A 24,475-nucleotide genomic window follows, 5' to 3' on the forward strand; every position below is an offset into this window, starting at 1 on the left:
AATCAAGCGTACCATACTCATAATTCAAAATTTCACAAGCTCCTTATAGCCACAAGGAGATGCTCCTGTGGTGGCTGTATTTGCTTTTGTTAGAGAAAGAAACCAAATAAAGAGCAAATAAAGAAAAAACTAATGAGAGATTGAAAACAAAAAAAAGACACAGTTTGGGCTGAAATTAGCAGCTGCAGTTTAAGACAGTTAATAAAGGTTATTAGAAGCCAATCAGCAACACTGACATTACGGTGTCTGTTTAGGATATGTTAGCTCTATTTCCCCTGGTACAGTACACCCCAGATAAAATTTAGGATTGGTATTTTTTTTTCTTTCTGAAAATTGATCCCTACCACAGCTGCTAATCTCGAGTGCATTTCGCTTTGTGAACAAAACATAGTCAACATCAAGTATCAGAATTGATTGACAAAAGTTAACTGAAAACAGACAAAGGTTGACACCATCGAGGCATAACAAGTGTGGTACATAGTGTGAAAGTACCTGACTAATCATGACCCTTGTGTAGGCTTCTAAAAGCATGCTGATGGAGCCAGTGTTCATGGAGATTGCATGAATTGTTGGAAATGATATTGGGGTATAGCTGTGTGTTTTTGACCAAAGGAACTGCTAAATATCCCAATGCTGTGTCAACAAAGTGTTCCCATTATTATTATTATTATTATTATTATTAAATGATTCCTGTAGAGCTCTTGACTGCCATTTGCCACAAACCTTTTTAAATTCTACCATGCTGTATGTATAAAAAGTGGAGCACTACTTGACATTAAGTGTCACTGCAACACAGTGGAGACAGTATGAGCCTCCAGGATGAATGCTGGCAAGAAGAGGCACTAATCTTGATGAACCATATTTTACCTTCTACTGCTCACAGTAAAATTTTTCTTCCCTATACTGCTACTTCACAGGGTATGATAATAGCAATAATAATGAAAAAGCAGCTCCCTGACCCATTTTATAATGTCAGGGTAGTGAATTATTTATCAGGAACAAAGTTATTTGGTACACAGCAGAGGGAACAAACTGAGTAGATACCGAGGCATCTTTATTTAATATGCACAATATAAATAATACATGTCGAAAATGCATCTGCTTCAATTTATCAGAGCTCCCTCAACAGGGATTCATTGTCATTTAGCATTAGTGGTATAGGCTAGGCTTTTGTCTTCATTGCTTGTTTCCTATGAAACTCAACATTCTCTGTGACTGATTGTTTTTCATATCTTCACTTTGCTGGAACATGCCAGCCAAAATTACTGCAGACTATAAAAGGCTTTAAAGATAATACCCCAAAGCAGAAACAGGGGAATACTATGGATTTATGCTCGAGAAGAAGAAATAATAGAGGAAGGAACTATTTATTATCTATGCGTTAGAGCATTTTTTAATGTAATACAAAAGAGAGCAGCTGACCATGTTACAAGTCCTTTTCTAATAATTCACCACAAGGAATTCCTTTTACCCCTAAATCTAAAGAAGGAGAAGGGGGTTGAAATTTTGATTGGTGAGCATTCATACCTCGCCACCCAATCAAAATCAAGACTTACCGTTGTGCTCCTGTACCTGAAAAAGTTAATCAAAAAGAGATCTTTTCCGACTTTTTTGTGGTTCCATAACTTTGACGGAGGAGGAGACGTTTTATCAGGCACACACTTACAAGTAAAAGGTGTCTTATAACTGACAAAGTAAAGACATACGGCTTGTTGTGCTACACATTTCCTTCCGAGCGAGTGGGGGAGGGCATTCAAAGACAAAATGGAGCATAACATCATAACAGAGAAGAACATTAGTTGGTCAATTATAGTTTTGCATTTGGAAGTTTCAGTGCATATGAAATTACATTTGTGGGCAGGCAATACTGTCAATGCTAAAATATTAATATTACTCGGGTAATACTACTTTGCAAAATACATTTTGTGCAAATACAGCTGGGCTAGAATGGAAGCAATCATCATTTGTTAAGCTCAACAGTAATGCCACTTAAAGCTGAGCTGCACTGTTCAGACAATTTAAGATAGAATGGGTGGATGTTTTTTTATTTTTTGGCGTGGCTCTGGGGCCGGGTTGCTCCCTACCTCGCACATAAAGGTTAGCAGGGGAAGAGTAGCGCACGCCTTCCACATTAGACGCCACACACTCGTACTTCCCCTGGTCTGTCTCCTCGCTGTTCTCGATCTGCAGGGCACCTGGCGAATGACAACATGCAACGAAGACAAGAGGGGACGGGTGGGGAGGAGAGAGAATGAGAGAGAGAAAGAAAGAAAGCAGGGAGAAGGTGATTAGTCAATTTGTCAACGAGAATGCATGAAGGACAGACAATGTTCTAAATGCAAGGTATCATGAATTTGAAACAACTGTTTCTCTCTGTAGTGCTAATGCTGATTGCTATGACGGTTCCTCTCCAGCCTCAGCCATATACAGATAAAAAGGAGGAATTAAATAAATAAAAAATGTGGACTGAATCACTCACACTACATTTGTATTTATGTTGATGTGTGCAACTCATGTGAAATATGAGATCCCTGTGAAAAAAAAAAAAAAAACCTGCCATAAGGACAAAGTAATGATGTAAGTGTGATGAAAGGTAATGGAGGAGGGTGTTGAGATGGTGTGAGACCAAAAAATTGCCCTTTGCATAGCACTCACTAAGGGAGAGTCTGTAGCTGTGTGTGCAGAGGGATCATGGGAAAATATCCAGACATGTAGTTTATGTCCAAATGAACACTGGCATGGTGCATAATGCAGAAGCTCAGCCCCACTGTTGTTAAACCACACAGAGAATTACAACGTGATAACTACTCATAATAAAGACACATTTAATTCTTATATTATAAAGTATATTGAATACATTTAAAGAGAGGGGAATTTAAAGTATATCCACATAAAATGATATACTGGCTACTATTGCGGTTGTGATACTTGTTATTCATGCATTTTGTTGTAATGACTCTTCACTCCATTTCATTCCTTTTTTTCGTATTGTTATATTTTAGGGTATATGGTTTTATATGAAGCCCTGATGGGTATATGGTTTTATATGAAGTCCTTAAAGCTTAATGTGCTTCCAACTAACCGCATAGGCTATATTATCACGTGGGATAATTTAATCTCTTGTATGCGCAAGGAGACTTAACTTAAATGCTCAGCAACAACCCTGAAGAAGAGGCATGGGGGATGGGAGAGCGAGGTGAAACAACGGGCGTCAGATCATTCCTCGTTAGAGCGCTGTTGACGGTACGTCGTGATGATATCATTAGGGCTTCTGGCTGGCTCAGCAGACAGATTGCAGCCCAGGCCTCCCTGACAAACACAGCACTATCGCTCGTTAGCGTTTAGCCAGGAAGCATCAATACGACAGCCGCTACCCAGGATGCTTTGTAATATACCATAACCAACTCCATCACATCAGTAAGCCGAGTGAACACAATGTTGTACAAAGCTACTATTCTGGAACATTGGTCTAATAACACTTTTCAGCTGTTCCACAAATGAGACCATCGATCCTGCCTAATTATAAAGATTAGTCACGCTTCCACCTTGTCCATGGCCTAATAGTCTAAAGTATTTTACACCTTGGAGTCAGTACATAGATATCTACTCTGAGAAAAAGAAAACACACCTGAAGCTACAACAATCTATACTCCTCTATTTTCTCTCTTCTCTTCATTTCCCTCTACAGCTCAGATCATTCTCATCCCCCAGAGGGAGCTGTTTCTGGCACACAGCTCATGAACCACATGAAAATGTCTACTGTACCTGCATAGTGCAGGTGGTGGAGCTCTGCGTTTATGCAAGGATCTGATATGGATGTGTTTGATGTGCGCTTGGAAACAGCAAATGCCAGACCGGTGGCAGGTGGCTTGGACTGGGCTCAGGAGCCTACCGCCTCAACACCAGGGAGACCACAAAGTAAGGACTGTGTGAAGTTCAACTCCAGGTGGACGCTTCCAGGATTCTATGCCAGCGGCTCGCGGGCCCGGGTCCCTGTGCTGAATTATAAAATCTTTGGAAGGCAGAAGTTGGTGCAAGTTTTTCATCGCTTCACAAATAACAATGCTTGTGTTGGGCCACATTCCCCTCTTTTGATGACTGTTAGCAAACAGTTAAATCGGGAATAAATGTTCTATATTTCATTTAATTTCATTAAATGCGTGCCAACTTCTGAAGGTCTGCAGGTCCAAATGCTTCTAACAAATACACATATCTTGAACTGAAAATGAAAATTTAACAAATGTCATCTGAAGGTCAACAGAAGACTACCACTAACATGTGGATGGTGACAGATAATGAGCCAAACAAAATTAATTGAGAGCCAATTAAAACCAATATTGGCTGCTGTGAATTGTACCTCCTGGTGATAAAGAGAGAGCGAGAAGGAGAGAAAAAAAGAGTGTTTGAGGGATGGAGGGAGTTTCATCTGTTCCTCTCCATCTTTTGGTGGCTCCTCGCTAGGTGGCATTATCTATTGTTTCCAAGCCCCAATTGGCTTCATTACATATTCTAGCTATTATTTAGTGGAGCTGTGAAGAACAAATAAAGACTCCTTCCGCTGGCACAACACAGAGAGAGGGAGAACAAGTGAGGTAGGAAAAAAATGAAGAAAAAAAGGAGAGGAGGGATGGACAAAGGAAGCAAGAGATGTAAAGGAAGAATAGAGATTTATTATAGCTATATATATACAAAGCATAATTCATCTAAATCGAAACCCTAAGTTTGACTCTTGTACCTTATTCTCAATGTATTTTTAGCCTTGTGAAAAACTGGGTGAGTTATGATTTGTCTTAAATTGGATTTACACTGAAAAATGAATAAAAACAAAAACTAAAGGCTGATGAATTTGATTGTACACACTGGATACATTTAGATCTGTGTCAACAAATGTTTGATGGAGGAATCCCAGAAGGAGAGGGACAGAAAAGGTAAGAAGAAAAATCGCAACTTTATTCTATTTTGAGATGCTTTATGCTCCTCTCTGCCTGTCAAGATTCACACATAGTGGAGATGCAATATCCCACTGGTATGACATGTGTTGTGCCACACTGTATGAGATTTATATCTCTTCTGTCATTACCACTCTCCTCATATGGATTCCTCTAGTCCCCGTTTTGCCTTTTTATAAGCTCAAATTATTTAAATGACTTTATCCAATTAATGTAATTTATGATTACTGTACCCATATAATAAAATACATTTTCTTTCCTTTTTGGTGTCCAGGCAGTCCGTTTAAAGTCTGATGATAGTCACATTTAAAGACAAACTCTCTTTGATGTCCTATCTCCATCAGCAGCATGCACGTGCATGTGTGCACACAAAACACACTCCACCTTTTTAAAACCCTTGTCAGAAGCATGTGCCATTGGCATTATTTTTTTCTTTCATCAGGAGAAGAGGAAATACAAAGAATGAAATAAATGCTGAAAAATATCTTCCACAAGCACAATAAAAAACCCAAATCCAGTCTGTTCACACAATGGGTTCTTACCGATAAAGACTTGCCTCACAACAAACTACAATTTTTGGTGTCGCTTACAAAATGGCTTTACTGTGCAAATAATGTGAGTCCTACATGGGGCCTAATGGCATGTCTTCAGCTATGTAGTCTTATCACAAACATAGCCACCTAAGAAGTTTGTTTTTCATTAGGAAACATGAAAAACAATTCATGCAAGTTGAATCCTCTGCTTGCCAAGAGATGGCATGATCAATAAAAAAGCGTGGCCCGTTTTACTTTGTATACCAGCAAAGTCTTACTGTGTGGACTGATTGTTTATGGAAATCAAAAAAATACACTTTAATATGGGTAAAAATATGTACAAGTGCATGTTTCATAACATAACATTGTGAGTAATTCACTTTAACTGTGAGAGTGACCTGCAATTACTGAGTGAGTACATTACTTGCTACTTAATCTTTCTCAAGGACACTTAAAAAGGACACATGAATGTTGAAGGACATTATCTGAGCTGTTGTGGGTATTAAACCTTTGACCTCCACTTACAGGCCACACTGACCATCCATAAACCCCTGCTAGTGCTATCCCTGCTATAGTAATAATTCATGTTTTTTTCTGGGTCAGAGGAGAAAAGATTGGTGCCATTATTTCTGTCTGTTCTACGCCATGATGTATGCTGCACTATTTGGATCCAAAAGAAGAAGAAAGAAAAAAAAACAGTGGCTACAGTTGAGGCAAATAAATTTTCCTGATAATAATGACTTCACTTCCATGTGGACCAATTAGTCTCATCGTCAAAGTGACCCTCACAATCTCCACTGTTGCAGCAAGTTCACCACCTTCATCCCTTCAATAAAGAAGGCAGTGAGTCTTGGACATATGTCCCAACCATGACAGCTGCCCCGGTTAACATCGCTGCATGCCACAGGCTGATCTGATGAGGAGCGCTGAGGTGCTAAGGTGTGATAACACAGAGGACAAATACATGTTTTTGATGGCCAAAAGCAGTTTTGTGTGGATTCTTTGTGCCAGTAGTCTACATTAAAATGTCATAATGTCTTGCCAAAATGTAGGGAAACTGAGATTTTGCACTACATTTAAACGGTACTAGTTCAATGCAGATTTTCAATGCCCTTTCTGTAGCTGTAGACTAGCAGGAAATATCTGTACAGGAAATGTCTAATTTTTTGGAAAATATCAATATTGACTAAACCCATATATAAAGTAGATCCAGGTTGAGTTTAAGTTTAGGTTGTTATGGACAGGACAACGGCAAAAAGTGTAATGGTGGGGCTGAAAAGTGTAATAGTTAGGGGAGGAAAGAGAGTTTCATTTATGAGAGGTGTAGTGTACAATATAGAGACAGAGAGGCAGAGAGAGAGACAGAGAGAGAGAGAGAGAAAGAGAAAGAGAGAGAGAAAGAGAAAGAGAGAGAGAGAGAGAGAGAGAGAGAGAGAGAGAGAGAGAGAGAGAGAGAGAGAGAGAGAGAGAGAGAGAAATAACCACAGAGGGCTGGGAGGCAGACTTGGAGAGACAGACAAGCACAGAAAAACGGAAGGACAGAAGAGAGGATAAAAGAAAAGCAAGGAGGGGCAAGCATGGATGATTAATTTCAGAAAGTGCCTGAAGCAGTAGTCTACACACCCCTGTTGCTGCCTTCCTTGTAGCAGCTTTGCCATGTGTACCCCCCCCCCCCCCCCAGTCCCATTTGTGTAATTCAATTAGTGTGCTCCAGCAGGCCTTGATTGATTTGTTTAGGCGATCAACAAAATGGCTAGCCAAGTCTCACTCTTTCTTTCCCTCCCTCTTGCGCCTCCTGCGGCCCACTTGGGCCTGCCGGTAGCACACTGTTCTCTTCATCATTATATCTCTAATTTTCAGTTCATGTCTCTCATTAGTCTCTCATTTCTCATCACCTCTCCTGTTTCCTTGCTATCCTCTCATCCCCACACTGCTCACTAAAGCTTTAGTACAGTGCAATTAAAAATTAGCACCTACTGTATGAATGGATAGATGCTCAAAATAATAACCTTTGCGGTACATGAAATCAAGAGTGCAGGATTTAATACCTTAAGCGCACTTCTACTAATACATTACTGAAAAGATTCACAATCATAAAACAATTAATTAGATTAGTAGAGACGCACTTTACAATTAAGAAATTGTGTCAATTCAAATACATCTTGCAACTACAGAGGACAACATGCGGAAAGTTCTGTATTTCAGTTGTGAAACTGCACTTTTAATAATAATACAACAGTGAAGACGGCCAGTATGGATACCCAGCAGGCAAGTTTAAAAATGCCCTTATCTCTCCGTCTCCCTTCCCTTCTGTCTGTATCCTGTCACTCTGGCTCACTCTGCCACCACCCCAAGGTCATTATACGGTGATCGCCCCAGCACGGGTCCTCACGTGTGACGCCATTGTTGTCAGCGCCCATCTGGTGTATTGTAACGCTCCCATAAAATCAGTAATGAAGCAGGTAGGGAGTCCAGCTACCTTTATGCCTATTGCTTACCTCTAGGCCAACACCTGAGTTGCTCTGTACAGAAGCGAAATAATTGCAGATTTTACATTTTGGGAAACAGCTCTTACACGTGAAGCTTGATGCTAGTTAGTGTGACTCATATTGTGGTTTCTGTGAGAATGACAAATCCTCCACTCTCTCTGCTCTTATAAGCATATATTAGACTTGCTACTTACTTCTTCTTTTATTTTTTTAAATCATCTTAGCTTAAGGGGTTAGCTTCCGTTGCTTCCCTGTTGGCTTAGCTCTAAGCCTAGCCTAGCCTACTAGCGTAGCCCCTGGTCACACACAGCTAACACAGCCTTAATAACTGTGTAATGGTTTGTGTTAACTTTCCCACCTTTGCATACAGGGTGTCTGCTGGCCTCATGTTAGTACTAAAAGTCTTTAAATGGTTAAGAATGTTAAAGCAATTCAAATAAAAAATACTAATAATTTTGACCATCTTACACCAATTTTAGCTTCCTTTCATGGATTTTGTCAGATGAGACTGATCGGGTGTTTTTGATGACAAACATATTCTAAATGGCTAGTCCTTTTACACCTGTCTGATATCCTGAAAGCTTACATTCTATCCCATGCTCTCTTCTCTGTAGCCAGAGTTAAAAAGTAGTGCCCCCTTACCCCTATAACTTCCCTGCTGAATTCAGACAGTCTGACCCTGTTGAAGCCTTTAAATTCAAACTTAAAACTCGTTTTTTTGGCTTCCAAACTTTTTTTCATTTGTTTGATGTCCCACAAGCACATGAGCATCCGAGCTGTGTCTATCTCTCTCTTTCCCTTGTCCTGTCTTTTCAGTCATGCTTCTCTGTACTGGACCATGGACTGTCCAAGGATCTCTCTCTCGCCAGTGGCTGATGGGGCCTCATTCCACAGGAGATTTAGCATCTCCTTTTGTCATTCTGTCTGTTTTGTGAATGTCGCCTCGACTCTATCCATTAAGTGTTTGTTTCCGAATCGAGGGTCTAAGGATAGAGGGTGTTGCATCCTGTACAGATTTTATTCTGTACAGATTGACGCACATTTATGATTTCTTAAATTAGGCTTTATAAATGATCGCGACTTTGCTTGATACGAAGTGATGTAAAATTACTCAGCGTTGTGACAAATAGCGTCTAGTCTAAAGAAATGTATTCGAAAAGCTAAATTTTCAGGAGTAGATTAAAGTATGCATTAGTGTCGCCATGTACCTACGCAAACAAACTATTAGTGTCCTTTTCAGACACCTTAATCTCAATTACATTTGCATCTCTCTCCAGATCTTATGTTTTTCTTTTTACATAGTGCAAGTGCCATACACTTTTGACGGCAAGTCAGTGTCGGCATGCGGTAATGTGGTGGGGAGGCCACTTATCTCTTTATGCAAATGAAGAGTGCATAAGTCATGCATGCTTTGGTTCACCAAAATATAATTTATGATACCTTTTTATACAAACAAAGCAGAGCAAGGAGAGCCGGGTTTGACTTTGTTGGTGATTAGTGAGGGATCTGAATTTAGTCTAAAACCTCAGGAGTTCATGAATATATTTGAAAAATTGCTTCTGTTTAGAGATTCACGTTATGTATTGCTTGTATGAAATGGCTGAGAATGGAGAACCTTAGTCTTACAGTAGGAATTCTATCATCAAATGATTCAGCAGCTTTGCTCTGCCAAACTCTAATCATAAAACTAAAGTAATTTATCTTGTCCCCATGAATACAGGAACATACATGGCAAACTGAGATATTCACTTACCTTATCAGCCTGTGGAACAAAAGTATTTTTACAAAGAACACACAAATCAACAATCATGGTGAATTAACTGGGAGAGAATGTTTCAGCAAGAAAGCCTGGCGGATAATTACAACGAAAGTTAAATCGTCCATAAAAAAATAAAATGTAAGAAGAGGAAGATTTATTTGACAACACTATTGTATAATTCATTGGAGTCATACTGCTTTACCTCTGTGTCATTCCCTTCACACCTTGATATCCTGTTCATCCTGTCACATTATACTGTAAGAGCCGGCTGTGGTATGATAAAAGGATGTACATGTTGCAGAATCCCCAGTTTTGCCTTTATAAATTGCTGTGGTGCGCGGTAACTGGGAGCAAGGGAATTAAATCAAAGGTAATTTACGCTGGCCTTTCCCCAGACATACAACAAGTATCTCCTGCTAGGGCTCATGAAAGTGATGCGGCTGCATTAACTTAGAGAATGTGACTATGGCTCTGGTGGTGAATGGAAGGATGAGGAGGATAGCAGGGAGGTGGTTGCTAAGATTATGTTGAACAGTTGACAGTATTCAATACCTCAGCCTTGTCAACAAATAAGACCACCATCGACCACCCCGCAACTTCCCATTACCAAATCCCCCATCCTCCAGTCCCATGTCCATGTCCAAACAATTTAAATGTCGGAGGCACAAAGAAAACTAACCGCCAAGTAATAACCCTCACCATCCCTCCCGTGTGCTTTTAATCATCTCAATCCTGTATCATAACCAGTTGGCGACACAATTTGAATTGCTCAGTAGTTTTCTGACACTGATGATGTGGAAGAGATAGTAGGAGCGCACAAACATACAACGCCCACAGAGGTGGAAGAACTACACATTAATGATAACATGGGGCATGAGAGTGAGAAACACATATGACCACGCTCACAAAACAGTTTGTACAGAGAACACAGAGCCCAAACACAGATGACATATTAATGTTAGTGGAAAAAGAAACGTTCGTCTGCTTTTGAGAGGAAAAGCCCATATGACATTCCCACTATTAAGTCAGTTAGGTGGAGTTAGGAGCTGTTATGTCTGTTTTAATGTAATTTAAAGTCTCTTTTTCTGTTTTTTCATTCTGTTAAACATCTTACCTCGAATCGGGGTACCCTCTGGAGGAGACACAAAAACGAAGACACAACATCAGTTTAGTTCAACGTTAATGTTAGTAGTAGTTAAGAGGAGTTATTTGGGTTGGAAGGTGGATCACTGGAACTAGATTATCAAACCATTAGGTAATCTCTTACAAAGCTTTCAAAGATAGTTGATGTTTTCATAGAAAAAAAGACCTCTCATTGCTGGCATCACAAAGGTGTGGATAGCTTTATATCACTGGCACATTCCATTACCTTATTCCTCCCTCCTTGCCATAGACATATTATGATCGGAAATACAAGGCTTCATCGGCAGAGTTGAAGAAGCTCAAAGTCTGAAGGCATGTGTTTTCACATGGCTGATACTCAGGGTGAAAATTCAGAGCCAGTGAGGTCTGAACTTAAGTTGACATGGATCATATGGATCAGAGGTCAGTACAACAGGTTAGGGGACCAACTACTCTATACCAAGTATCTACATTAGGATACATTAGGAAAGAATTCTCCAATGAACTAAAATTTCAGGCTGTACTATAAGGCAACTGCAAGTTAAATCCAACAGATTGAAGTTCTTATTTATCCTACAAGCCGTAAACAGTAAACTCGCTTAACTGTCACGGATAGACTCTTCACCTCAAGCTTCATCCTTCCTCCCTAGTCATTCAATCTACTGGCTCTTTCCATTGTTTAATTTCACTAAGAGTTGTATGTCTCCCTATGCCTTGTTTATTTTGAGTCTGTACTGCGTTACATGCCTGATGGCAAGCCAAATGTCCCATTAGGGACGATAAAATATTGAGCTTGTCCATTCAGTGACTGGGGGGCTTTTAAACATAGCCTGAGTTGATGCTGTGATGTAAAATACATTGCTTATAGGCAGAGCTTTGGGTGTGTGTAGGGGAGCCAGCTTAGCTTCAACCTCCTCTCTGCCAAGCAATAAACTGTCCCTCTACTCTTGACTCTTGTCTTCTTTCATTGTTTTCAGACTGTTTGTCTGAATTCCTTTTTTCTTTTTTATCTATTCCTTCATTCCTCTTCCTAGTTCTGATTTTTTTGTGTATCTCAGTCTTTCCCACACTTTGCTGCCTCTTGCCTTTTTCTTAGTCTCCCTCTCTAAATCTAAAGATGACTCATTGCTACAATGTGCCCTTGGCCATCCTTTGAGAGTGCCAGCAGGGTGGTGCCAAGCTAGTGGAGGTGCCCTACTTAGCATTGATGGCCTGCAGGCATGAGGCTGAGGGTCAAGGGTATGCACTGCTCATTGAGCCTTACAATCAGGGCCTGGCCCTTGTGTGTATACATGCATTCATGAAACTTGCATACAACAATATGTGCATATAGCTGAATGACTAGCTGAATGAACAGAAGCAACAAAACTTTCCATCAATCCATCAGTGTTCTGCTGCTTCTCTGAGAATGGAATGAGGTGTCAGCAGGCCAGATAAGGTAGTCTAGATGTCCCCAGCAGTGTTTTACCATTACTCCTGGAGGATAACGAGGCGTTCCCAAGCCAGATGAGATATACTGTACAATCTATCCAGTGTGTTCTGGGTCTACTTCTGCATCTGTAACCATTCAACCCCTAAAGGAAGATGCCCAGAAGGCATCCTGATCAGATGCCTGAATAACCATCAACAATTGTCTGTCTCTCAATGTGAACGAGAAGCATCTTTGGCATGTAAAAGCTCCATATCCTAACTCTAAGGGTGTGCCCCGCCTGAGGAGGACACTAATTTATGACCACGATCTCATTCTTTTGGCCACTATCAAGTCATGACCATAGGTGAGGGGTGGAACGTAGTTCAACTGGTATATCGAATGCTTTGCCCTCTGGCTCCTCTCCCACTTCACCACAACAGTATAGTATAATGTCCACATTACTGCTTACGCAGTACATTATAGAGTAGATGAGGAGGAAAATTTCAACAACTCCTGATAGGATTGTTGTTGCAGCGCTGCATACAGAGGTTTCCTTTGTGATACCAGCAGGTAGGAGGCTAGCACTGAGTTTCACGTTCTGCCTGGTTTGCAATGTACCGAGGTGGTTTACTTTGCTTTCTTTAGAGTTGCTGTAGACTGTGTCGCACTGTGCTTATGTGCTTAAAATATGTCAATAATTGTATACCATTAAAGGCATATTTTTAAGATGTTTTATTATACTGTATGTTCATCGTGTGCATTTGAGTAACAATACAGTAATTCAAAATTATCTAATTTTATAATTTATTCTTACACATTATGTGAGGTGAGTGGGAAATGACTTTAAACATTTCACAGAGATCGCCATATTTTCATGAATTATTTCTGACTTGCAAGGTTTTCCTATTCTGTAAACCCAACCTAAAGACACTAAATGCATAGATTTGCCACAAAGGTAGTTTAGAGTCATTGAAAAACCAGGCAAAACAACAGTGACGTTTTGATAATTTCTGCAATAATTTTAGAGACCACATAATCATAGATAATCACAAGACATAGGAAAATAGGGCTCTGGGAAGGTTACACCGATATAGAGTTAGACTTTGATTAGAGGCTGCAGAAGCTGTTGGTTTATGTTGCTTTAGCTGTGATGAATTTTTAGTTGGAGGTTAAGGGGTAACTAGTTAAAGGTTAGGTGAGGTTGAGGTCAAAGTTAGGTTGAGGTTAGGATAAGGTTAAGGTTAATGAAGAAGGATTGTAAAGGAGAAGGCCATCACACTTGGGCCTTATACAGGACTGAACAATAAAAAAGGGACAGAAAAAGAGAGGAAAATGATAGGAGGATGAGGGATAATAGATCAAGGTTGTTTAGTTCAAAGGATTTGCACAAAAAAAATGAGAAAGAAATTAGTGGCCTAGTTCATTGGAACTTCTAATATTTGAATAATAAAGCAGGATGGAGAGATAAAAATATAAATTTGGCCAAGGATCTGATCAGGCAGGCTGGATATGGAGTGGGCAGCCTGTATTCAATTACAATGGCAAATCCACCTGTACCACACACACGCAACCTAATGGCCATAATCTCTCCTTCTAAGCTTTGGTCAGCCAGAGGTTGATCAGCTTAGGGTGACAATGACCTTAATATACCATCAGCCGCTGACCTCCATGCATCATCAAATGTGGCATTATTTTTGCTCCACAGAACACCCCAGCTGTTTTGTAAAAAAAACAACAACTTTGAATTTATTAAAAAATATTATCGAAGGATGTAGTCTGGCCAGAGGCAATCTGGCCAGAGATGTTGCCCATCTGCGTGCGAGGCGGATGGGGCTGCGTGATTGGCCGAGTGTCAAAGTCTGACCACCCTCCAGAGGGCGTCTGGCTGACCTTCTCATCAACACAGATACCCGTCTGGGATCCTGGTAGTGTCACAGCAGTTTTTAGGGAAAACCTGGCTGTTGTGACCACATCTGCAGAGCTCCTAGCCACTCCCTGCAGATCAGCTTTGACGCGAACAAATGTGTGCATTGTCTTGCACATTTCAGATTAAGTGCAAGTGAACTCAGCATTAAAGATTTCTGTGTGTGTGTGTGTATGTGTGTGTGTGTTAGAGAGCCATCCAATGTCAGGTTATGATTTTAAACCTTTATATAAAAAAGGCCTTAGTCTTTATGAATATGCACTCCTCCTAATCCTCTCACTGTCTCTCCAGCCTCTGGTTGATCTGTTCTGTCTGACAAGGCCAGTGAGGGCCTGGGGTCGGCAGCCACAGGCTCTTAGGGAAAAATGTCAGGCTCCCTCCACACCTCTAGAGGAGCTCCTCAGGGTACCCCGACGCAAATATCACTGCCCCGCAAGCACAGCATGGTCTTGCACATAAAGAACGAGTCAGCCAGCAAAGCAACTACTGTATCTACAAACCAAGAGCAGGATGCTCTATCTTCCTGTTTATTCAAAATTATTATTAGTGTGTTGTTTTAGGCAGGAATAAGTCAGATCGGTATGCACAAAGGTGGGGGATTCATTTGTGGGAGCTGGAAGCTGAGTATGTTTTTGAACTCATGTTTTCCAACCTAATTTCTATGATCCCCTTTCCGCACCCCCATGTCTTCCTAGAAGTCCATCATCTATGGGAGAGGACACATTAAAAGTCACCCCCTGTGGCTTCAGAGTGTGCCTGCTGACAATTTTTGGAGGCTACTTCTGTGCAAAGAAGTAGCCTCCAAAAATTGTCAGCAACAATCTGATCGATAGAATAATCTGAAAAATTCCCATTCAAAGTCACAAGAACATTTACCCTTGTTCTGTTTATGGATTTTTGAAAGTTATTTTATTAATGAAAAAAATACTGAATACTAAAACCTGGAGACACAACATGGCTACTCAAAGTGCTGGGGACAAGAAGATGGCAACCTAGGGGGCTTGAGCACGCAGGCCGTTTTCTAATCAGCAAAAATAGTGCCTGGCTGCTGAAGGAGCTCTCCAACAAAAGGGCTGAAGAAAAAAGACAAGCCCCCAAAACCTTACGAGATCCTCTGTATTGAAACAAGGGGAAGTCATTACCTTTTCTACCCTCCTACACATATAGTTTGACCTGTAAGTAAAATATACCCAACTTAAAGTGGCTGTGTATATTAAAAGTTAAAAGTCAGGTACAAAATCTGGCCAAACATAAGTATCACTTGAGCCCTCGCCCTCTAGCACAGGCAATGGCGCCTTAACCAAAGATTTGTAAGCCAGCGGGGATCCAGGCCAATTTGGCAAAGGAAGAAAATGCTTTCCTTAGAAAATATTTAGCCAAGACCAGAGGGTCAACCCAGCCCCAGTGTGGGATTGGAGGGTTCAGCCATACAGCGGCCCTGCAGTGACCGTCACCTGGAAAGAACTCAAGTTTCTTTCAGCCCCTCTTCTGTTCTTTCCAAGGGTATTTTTGGACAGCGAAGCTGCTATTGTGAAAACCAAGTGTATTCCTGGAGGAAAGTGTTTAGTATATGTCTCACCAAAAAGACAAAAAAACAATACTGTAGGATATGACTGCACACGAATAATTGTCTTGGATTCAAGCTGAGTCCAATTATTTCCTCAAAGCCTGCTGTCTTACAACACAGCATAGAGAAGAAAAAAAACTAGATGTGGAGGCCTCAGCAGTGCAAAATCTGGATAAAGAGGTCAGGGGAAAAGTATATAAGGCAAAAGCTACTTCCAAGGTAATGTTGCACAACGTACTTATGACCTCAAATAGTCTACAGTGAAAATATTTTAGAAAGGGTGTCTGACCTCAAGTCTTACTATGCAGCCACTATTCCCCATATAAACTGGGCTGCTTGAAGGTGGACGGGATGCCTAACGACCTCCCCCCACTCCTACTGCCGCTCGTCCTTTACTTTCCTTCCTAAGTTCCTGTGTGTGTGTGTGTGTGTGTGTGTGTGTGTGTGTGTGTGTGTGTGTGTGTGTGTGTGTGTTTGTGTGTGTGTAGGGGGGGGGGGGGTGAAACAAAAGTAAAAGTTTTGGATAACAAGGAACGGAACATAGAGAATAAGTGGCAAAAGAGGACAAGGGTGAGGTGAGAGCAGGGTATGCATGCATTTTGGAAAGTAGTATAAATATGCCATCTGCTTCAAAGACAGTGGGTGTGCTTTCTGGGCTTTGCAAGACACTTACCAAAGGTTTCTGAAATTGACAATGCAAGAGGAAAGTAAATAGAAAAAAAGGAAGAACAACATAGTTCATTTTAGGTTGAGGTTCAAGTGGCTGCCACGCAATGATTTAAGGGCCTGCAGTTTAGTTGGTTTACCATGATATACCATGGAAGGAGCAGTGCATTTTCAAGTTATTTAACATACATTCTATTTACAATTCATAATTTTAACAAGATTGAAATTAATATATTAAATATTTAGTATTATTTTTTAGTTGTATTTTATGGGTTGGTTTATTTTATATATATTTTTTTTAGTTTGAACTTGTGTTATGGGTCAGAGCCAAACAAAACGTGTTGAAGACTCTGCGTTGTGAGACACATCAGAGTTTCAGACACAAATAAAGACAAAAGACATGAACAACATAGCAGTCTGTTTCAGTTAGACAGGACACACAAAGAGAATTGACAAAATCATGAAACAGAAGAAGACAGATGATACAGAGGTTGGAAACAGACAAGAAGTTGAATATATCTGTCCGTCATCCTCAAAACTCAAGGTTAACACATATCACATTTTTTGGAGCTCTCTTCCAAAGAGTTCCTTGTGGAGGCTCTTTGTTCTCAAACAAAAGTCAAAAGCGCAGGTTGACAGAGGGGGGCCTTGGGCCACTATGAACCAAGGACAACCTAGCATCCCCAGAGGAGGGCCTTTGGCCACTATAAACCAAGAAAAAGAGTTTTCAGTAGATTGTGTATCATCCCAGAGAGAGCAAATAGCCACACATATTTTGATAGTAGGTTTTGCTTTGAAATCTTAAAAGGTTGTACATCTATCTCAAAACTGTGCATCATTACGTTAAATACAAATAATATTTAAAATTAAAAAGCATCTTAAGGAGCTTTGGACCTGTAAAGGAATAAATAATGAGATGACAAATTGATTCTCTTGAGTGTACAGCTCATGAGGGCCACAACTGGGGCAGGGACTCAATTGCAACAGACTTTATTTAGTGGTGTCTACACTGATTTACGTTTGACGCAACAAATCAAATAGGAGCCATTGGATTTTTTCGGATGGTGACAAATCATCGACCTGAAATATCTACCCCTTATTGCCAGGGGCAACTCCAGAGTCTGCACTTAATTAGCAATATAATTGGACTTTGCTTTACTGGGCCTCTCTGTGGGGTTTAATCAATGGGAACAAGACAACATATCCACCACTGAGTTGTGTCAGTAGAATGTGGACCTTGCTCTCATTGTCTACTATGACACACTTCTGTGTTGTACATCGTTCGACCTCATTCAGTAATGTTAAAATCTTAAACGTGATTTGTTATTTTCCAAATATTTTTTGGATGATGATTTTATATGCTTTTCATGTTGTAATCTAGGAAATATAGCCCTCATGATTTAAATTTTAAATGCTTTAAACATAGTCAAGACCCAGGTTTAGTTGGGTAAGAACTAATTTATTTTAGTTTTTAATGCAATATACTGTGTTTTATCTCTACTTTGGGTGATTTTTACGTCTTAAAATAAGGATTATATATATGGGGTAAATTAATTCTCATTATATCTTGTTGTACTGCAACCTTACTCAGATCCATTGGATAAATTAACCAAAAAACAAAGTATAGTTAACATTATTACAAAGTGTTCAACCGAAAGTGATTTAGTGAGTATTGCAGTAACCTCCTTACTAAACGATTAGATGTGTTCTCAAGCTTGAGATGTGAATCTGTTTAAAAGCTAACAAAGAGCTCTTAAATACATCTAATATTTTGGGGGGTGCAGACACTGAAGCCACATAAGCTGCAAAGCACAAAAACAGCAATGTGATTATTACACTATTGGCAAACAAACAAGTGTTCAAGTTAGTAAGAAGGAAAAAAGACAGCAATATTATGTATAGGCTTTCCATACCTGAGCGTAGCTGCTTTATTCGCCCATTACTTGCACTGGGGTCAATGGGAAGGAAGTCTTTGTACCAGGTGATTTCTGGGTCAGGATTGCCACTGGCCGCACAGAGCATGGTGGCTGTTCGAGTGCGCTCCACCACTTTGAGCTGGGGGCCCATGTCAATGTTAGGAAAGCCTGGTGGGAGTAGGTCCTCTGTGAAAAGAGCAGAGAAAAGGAGAGATCTGAGTCCATGACTTGCAGAAATAGCTTTTATGATTTAAAAAATAAAAATAAGTTGCTTGTAATCATTGTGCTCATATTTCTCTTTTTGCTAGAACTGAGTGCTATAACACAAAAGTGACATAACTAAAATGTGATAAAATAATTTATTATATTGCAAAGATTTTTCATACTTTGTGACATTTTACAACTATTTATAACTGTGTAGTGTGTGGTTTCTGTTTTTAGTAGGTGTGATCCAACAGCAGCAATAAGAGATATCTTTGTATTGATAATCTGCCTTTATGGAATGTTACATTTGAAAGAAGCAAAATTGGCAAAAATAATTTTTAATTCCATATTAGCACACAATACAACAACAATAAAACAGTGACCTGTAAGAGTTAAATATGTAATAAAACTAAGACAAAATTAATGTCATAAGGTAAATGGTCGCACTAATTTAGTAATATGTGTAGTTAAAGGTTTGCTGTGTGTAATTTTCAGAAAACCCTAGTTTGTAGCGAAAACTGGTGGCCGTTAGTGAACTGCAGTCAGCATGTCCCTGTGCTCGCACACTCCATAGCCATGAGCGAATACCAACCAAAACGGTGAGGCTGAACATAATTGACCAGTATAATGTTGGTATAATGCTGTAAAATGAATTGCAATCTTATTTATGACAGCGCTAGCTAGCTGTTTGCAAATCACTCCATCCATGTATTAGGTCCATCTCTGGGACATTGGGATATTGCGCATGTTACCATAATCCTTAACAATCTCATTCTCAAATCTCCTCAAAATGTTAAATTAAATAAGGTGACTACAGTGCCTAATGATGCAATTGTATTTAACATGTTCCTTGATCTCAGACAACTTTCTAATCCCAATTAACCACTGACCGCTCAGACAAATGCACCTTAGGAATGTGAGATTAGAGCCAGCTATGTACAGTTATAAGATAAATGAATAAACCAATTGAGGAGAAAAGACTTGAATAAACATGTAAATTGTATTTCATTAATAATCTGGCTCTCCCAGAAAGCTGATGTTGGCATTGGAGAGGTTTAAGGACTAAGACCACGAAACAAGCGCAACAAGCTTCCATCCTCTTTCTCAAAAAAGGACATAGCATTCTGGTTGCTTAGATAAACCATCCTATAACCAGTTAGTCACAGACTGTATTACCACTATCAACTAGCTTGTCAATTAAGAACCATGAGTCTTATCAAATGCCCTGAAGCAGGCTCCCTACAAATATTCTCAGTATAACAAGTACAAAATAAATGGCTTTAAAAACAAATAGAAGATCAGAGGAGGAGACGACAGAGTTGGTTAAGGCATACTAAAACTATCAATACCCCAGGACTGAATACCAATTGGTTAGATTCCACTCTGGAATTAAAGGTGCAAGGGTTATGTATAAGTGTAAGATTGAATCATCTTTGACTGTCCTTATTGCTACAGTAATTCAAGAACCATCATACTAGTCAGCAAAGATTGAAGTACCCTTGCAGCTAATAGTCATGCATGATTGAGCAATTATTTCACTGTTAGGACAGTGTGCTCTATGGTCATTGTTCTCCTTATGCAGACTCCCTGCTCTCTTGGGGCAGTTAGTCCCATGGGTCAAATCGATTGACATCTACCCCGACTGGAGCCAGAGGAGTGACTCATTCTTAGATGATGAGAGCTGAAGGGGAAGCACCCTGAGCTGTAATATGCATCAGAGACCCAAGGCCACATCGCAACTTGGAGAAGATTGACTGACTAAGATGCTGGCCAGTAGCACAGCAGAGGTCACCGCTCATCTGGAGAGCCAATGACCTCATGTCTACTCTGCAGACATCACGGTGGTGTCGTTGGCGCACATTAAGGGAAATTGGGACACATTAAGTTGAGTCGCAGTTTGGGAGTCACATAATCTAAAAACAGGGTTGGTCTGTCTGCCTTTAATGAAAATGGATAGATATTCCATATTACATTTTCCACTTTATACAAATAAGACTGTGAGTAATGACATCATGATGGATTACAGTGATAATCATTTCAAATTCCTCTATTTTCGACCAGTATCTCATTTAAAGTCATGACACTTAAGTATGTCATATTAAATGGATGGCAAAAATCTCATATATGATTAATATTTTGGATTTACAGTACATAGCTTACATAATGACATGGCCCTAAAAGTGTTTTTGATCTTTATACACCAAGATGAAAACTTTGTGTTTTTAATGTGCTTACACTAATCACTAGTTTTGTGTGAAGAGTGGTGAGTTCATATGTGTTAACATTTTGAAATAGTGAATATTCAAAACCAAGTCCAGACAGGTTACTAACTTAGGCTGACATCAGCAGAGCATAATGAATATTTCAATGCTAGGTTCAAAGAAGTACGGGCATTTACACTGGTTTGGGCTCTGTGCTGTACCCTCTCCATCGATTATTAATGATCACCCTCGTATAATCTCTTGATTCCAAGCTCAATTTGGGCTTAGAAAAGCAATGGCAAGCCTTCACTTCCCTTTGAAAACTTCAGAACAAGCCAGAGCAATATGTTCTTACAAACTCCCTTTTTGTGTGTCATCAATGATCTACTGTATGTATTCGATGCCATAAAGGGTGCTGCAGTGGCGTACTCCTTTAGCTACGGTAGTTGTGTCTATGAAGGGTAGGTCTGTTCTCCATTCTGGGTGGGGGGTTCATCTGATGTATTTGATTCAGTATTTGCTTCACACATCACATTACAGAACAGTGGGCCGGGGCCAGCAGAGACTACAATAACAAAGTCGAAAACATACACAGAGTAAGTGGATTTGAGACTAACGAAATTAGGCAATTGACAGAGAGAATCTGCCTGAATGAGAAAAGGGAGGGCAGAAAAAGGAGGGCGGACAAACCAAAGAAACAGCAGTAAACAAGAAGCAGGGATGGTGGATTCCATGGAGAGATGATGCTATCATTACAGCTGCTCTGACCTGATACAGCACCAGCATCCATTCCTGAATAAATGGAATGTACTGTATGCTGGATACTTACTTCCCCAGGAATAGAATCTGATACCATCTTTCCCCCTGAAGCTTACAGGCTCTGTCGATAAAGGCAGCCATGCAAAAATAAATAGATCACTCATTGAGGGAGTGTTACTTCAGGGTTAGCCAGCCTGACTGTGAAGGGGACAAGGCAACCAATGACACGGGCTGATAGTATCCTAGAATTCCCAAAGGGCCAGTCACCCATAATGGCATACATATTGCATTTCTATGATGTGTACTGGGAGGGTTCTCTGTGAAGACAAATCTTTGCAGGCCAAATAGAATTGACGCTTGTGCACTGTACGATGAGAGCGCCACAGTTTATTTTGCCGTGAGCAGCTTTTGTCACTTAGGCCAACGATCATCCTACAACAGAGCCATGAGACATAAGACACTTACATCCTGCAGTGTGCCAAGAATTCCCAAAGCACCATATCAGTTCTGATCTTTTCTTTTTTTATTTCAGCGACATATTCACTCAAATTCAATTTCCGTTATCATAGTCTAAATGCTAATGCTAAAATATGAACACAAACTACCTAGTATATATATTACAAAAAAAGTCTGACGGCAGGTTCATTTGTTTCAATAGACAACGTGGGGGTGCTTAAAGAAAATCTTAGTCTTCCTAGCATGCAACCCGTCTCCTTTATTGGGCCACCTTCTTTGTTTGCCACATAAGCCTTTTTGAGATTTGGTATACCATAGATTTACTAATTGGTCTTTGTCAGTTACTTGTCAGAAAATGCTGATGATTGGCATTGGGACACCTTAGCTTGGTCCTCTACACTGCTGTGCTGACCAAAACTTAGGCAGCATGACAAAGGCCTTGCAAATGCACCCCTATAATCATACTTTAGTTAATCAGAATAAATAATTATTTCATATATGCAAAAAACATGTTTTCAATTAAGAATGCATAGTTTCAAGAAACAAGATAACTATAGTTAGGAAACTATTCAACAGAATTTAGACGGGTTTCAAAGTTGCTCAATGCACATGTTAATAAGAGTAGGTTTTTAAATCATACAAGAGAAACAACAGTAACCTAGGGTTACTGTGATGGTGAACAGAAAAAGCCCACTCGATGCAACAGCATGCTTGCTCAGCATGACTCCAAGGCTAAGCCTCAAAGAGGTAGGTTGACCCTATTTTGATTTTGATTTTTGCCGTTCTCTTTGTTTTTGATTTTTGTGTTGGCTTGACTGCCATTATTCTGCATAATTGTCTTTAATTTCGTTTCGCCGTTTAATATCATTACACAAATGACAGGTGCAAAGCCTTTAATCAGCCTCTGGTTAGCTTAGCCACTGCCCCAGCTGTTAATCTGCAGAATCATGCCTGCTGTTGCGTACTGGTTTCTATCATGCTAAGTGTGGACCTCTTAAAAGGTCCATCCTTTAGACTCATTTAGTGTCCTGACTAATCCCATTTTCAACTGATTCACTTCTACCAGACCAAAATATCTTTTTAGTAGATCTATGTCTGGGTATAGTCATAACTGTACCAGAGTCCTGCAGTTCTATACAAAAGGGCTTAAGGGCTTAAATATGTCATTGAGTGGGCACTGTCACTTTTTCCAACATATAGTACACCTAAGAATGAGTGGCCATGGTGAAAATTCTAATTATAACCTTGGAACTCCAGCTGCTACATTATACCCAGTATATAGCAGCATAATTACCTAGTATTCACCATCTGTTGCAAATACAATGTAATATTGTGTCACATAGTATACTTTACATCACCATGAATAGTACGCCCAACCTATGCTCTACTACGATGAGAACCTAACCCTGACTCCTGTCAGTTCCAGTGCCTTTTTATACCCGCTGACCAGCTCAATAAAAAATAAAACCTGCAACATTCTTTAAGATGGTAATATGCTTTACCAATTATGCATGACACTTAACCCCAGTGTGTTAGTGATCTGCTCTACCATGTAAGCTAAACAGTTGTAGGCAACTGAACCACTAACCTTGGAAGTGTTAGTCAGGATATTATCCTGTATATGGATCTTCCTATTATTATACTGCACATAACATCCATTTTGTGATATCAAAATATCTGACACAGTGGCTTTAAAGGTGCTTGTTCTGATCTATCAATTATCTCATAGAGAGGAGAGAGCTATAGTAAGAGTGAGAGAGAGGGAGAGAGGTAAAACCCAACTGGCCGGGACTGCAGCAAATGCCGTGGGGTGCTCCGCTGTCCCCCACACCCATTACTCATATTATTATTTTCACTTACTGAAATGATTTAATTTCATCAGCAGTGTAATCAGGTTAACTGATTACCCAGCGCCACACCATAGGGACACAGGATTTATGCAGGTCTGTGCATTAATACTACAGAGGGGCTGCTGGGGGGAGAGACAGGATAAGAGACAGGGAAATGGAGAATGAGAGAGAGAGAGAGAGAGAGAGAGAGAGAGAGAGAGAGAGAGAGAGAGAGAGAGAGAGAGAGAGAGAGAGAATGAAACATAGGTTAAGATTAGAAGCTAAGAAAGGATGATAAATATAGTGGAGGAGAATGAAGAATACCGTTGGCATGCTCTTTCACACACATAAATAGATGTTTAACTAATGGGCAGACCCAGCTGCTGGGACACTAGACAATGCAGTTTCATTTGCTCTGCACCTATAACACAGCCAGAACAGGCAGGCCAGATGAAAGAAAGGAGTGCCTTAAGAGGGAGGCTCTGTAGTACAGCTGGGGTAAAACTGTATTTAGGGAAGTCTATTTTCTAATATGCATGGTCTATGGGTGTAGATAATCAAAAATGCTACATTTGACATGGAATTTACAGGAATGACCTGAATAAATGTCCAAACATGCATATGTGTAAAACACTAACTAGAAGTTGGTTGAGGGCCCAAGCCATGGTAAGCACAGGGCACCATAGTTCC

At 40.0% G+C, this 24,475-nt stretch overlaps 1 protein-coding gene across 7 annotated transcripts in view; it reads right to left on the reverse strand.

Moving 5' to 3' along the window:
- Positions 1-24,475, reverse strand: part of ptprsa (protein tyrosine phosphatase receptor type Sa) — a 239,391-nt gene that overhangs the window by 69,469 nt on the left and 145,447 nt on the right. For 4 of the 7 annotated variants that reach the window (XM_083940543.1, XM_083940545.1, XM_083940547.1 and 1 more), the window contains 3 exons: positions 18,334-18,522; positions 10,845-10,862; positions 2,085-2,195 (listed from right to left, as the gene is read on the reverse strand). In XM_083940543.1, the coding sequence (XP_083796669.1) occupies positions 2,085-2,195; positions 10,845-10,862; positions 18,334-18,522 (318 nt within the window). The remainder of the gene's footprint in view (positions 1-2,084; positions 2,196-10,844; positions 10,863-18,333; positions 18,523-24,475) is intronic. The other 3 variants (XM_083940546.1, XM_083940548.1, XM_083940544.1) reach the window with 1 other exon arrangement.

The sequence above is a fragment of the Echiichthys vipera genome, assembly GCF_963691815.1.
Source record: "Echiichthys vipera genome assembly, chromosome: 3".
In the NCBI taxonomy this organism is placed as follows: Eukaryota; Metazoa; Chordata; class Actinopteri; order Perciformes; family Trachinidae; genus Echiichthys; species Echiichthys vipera.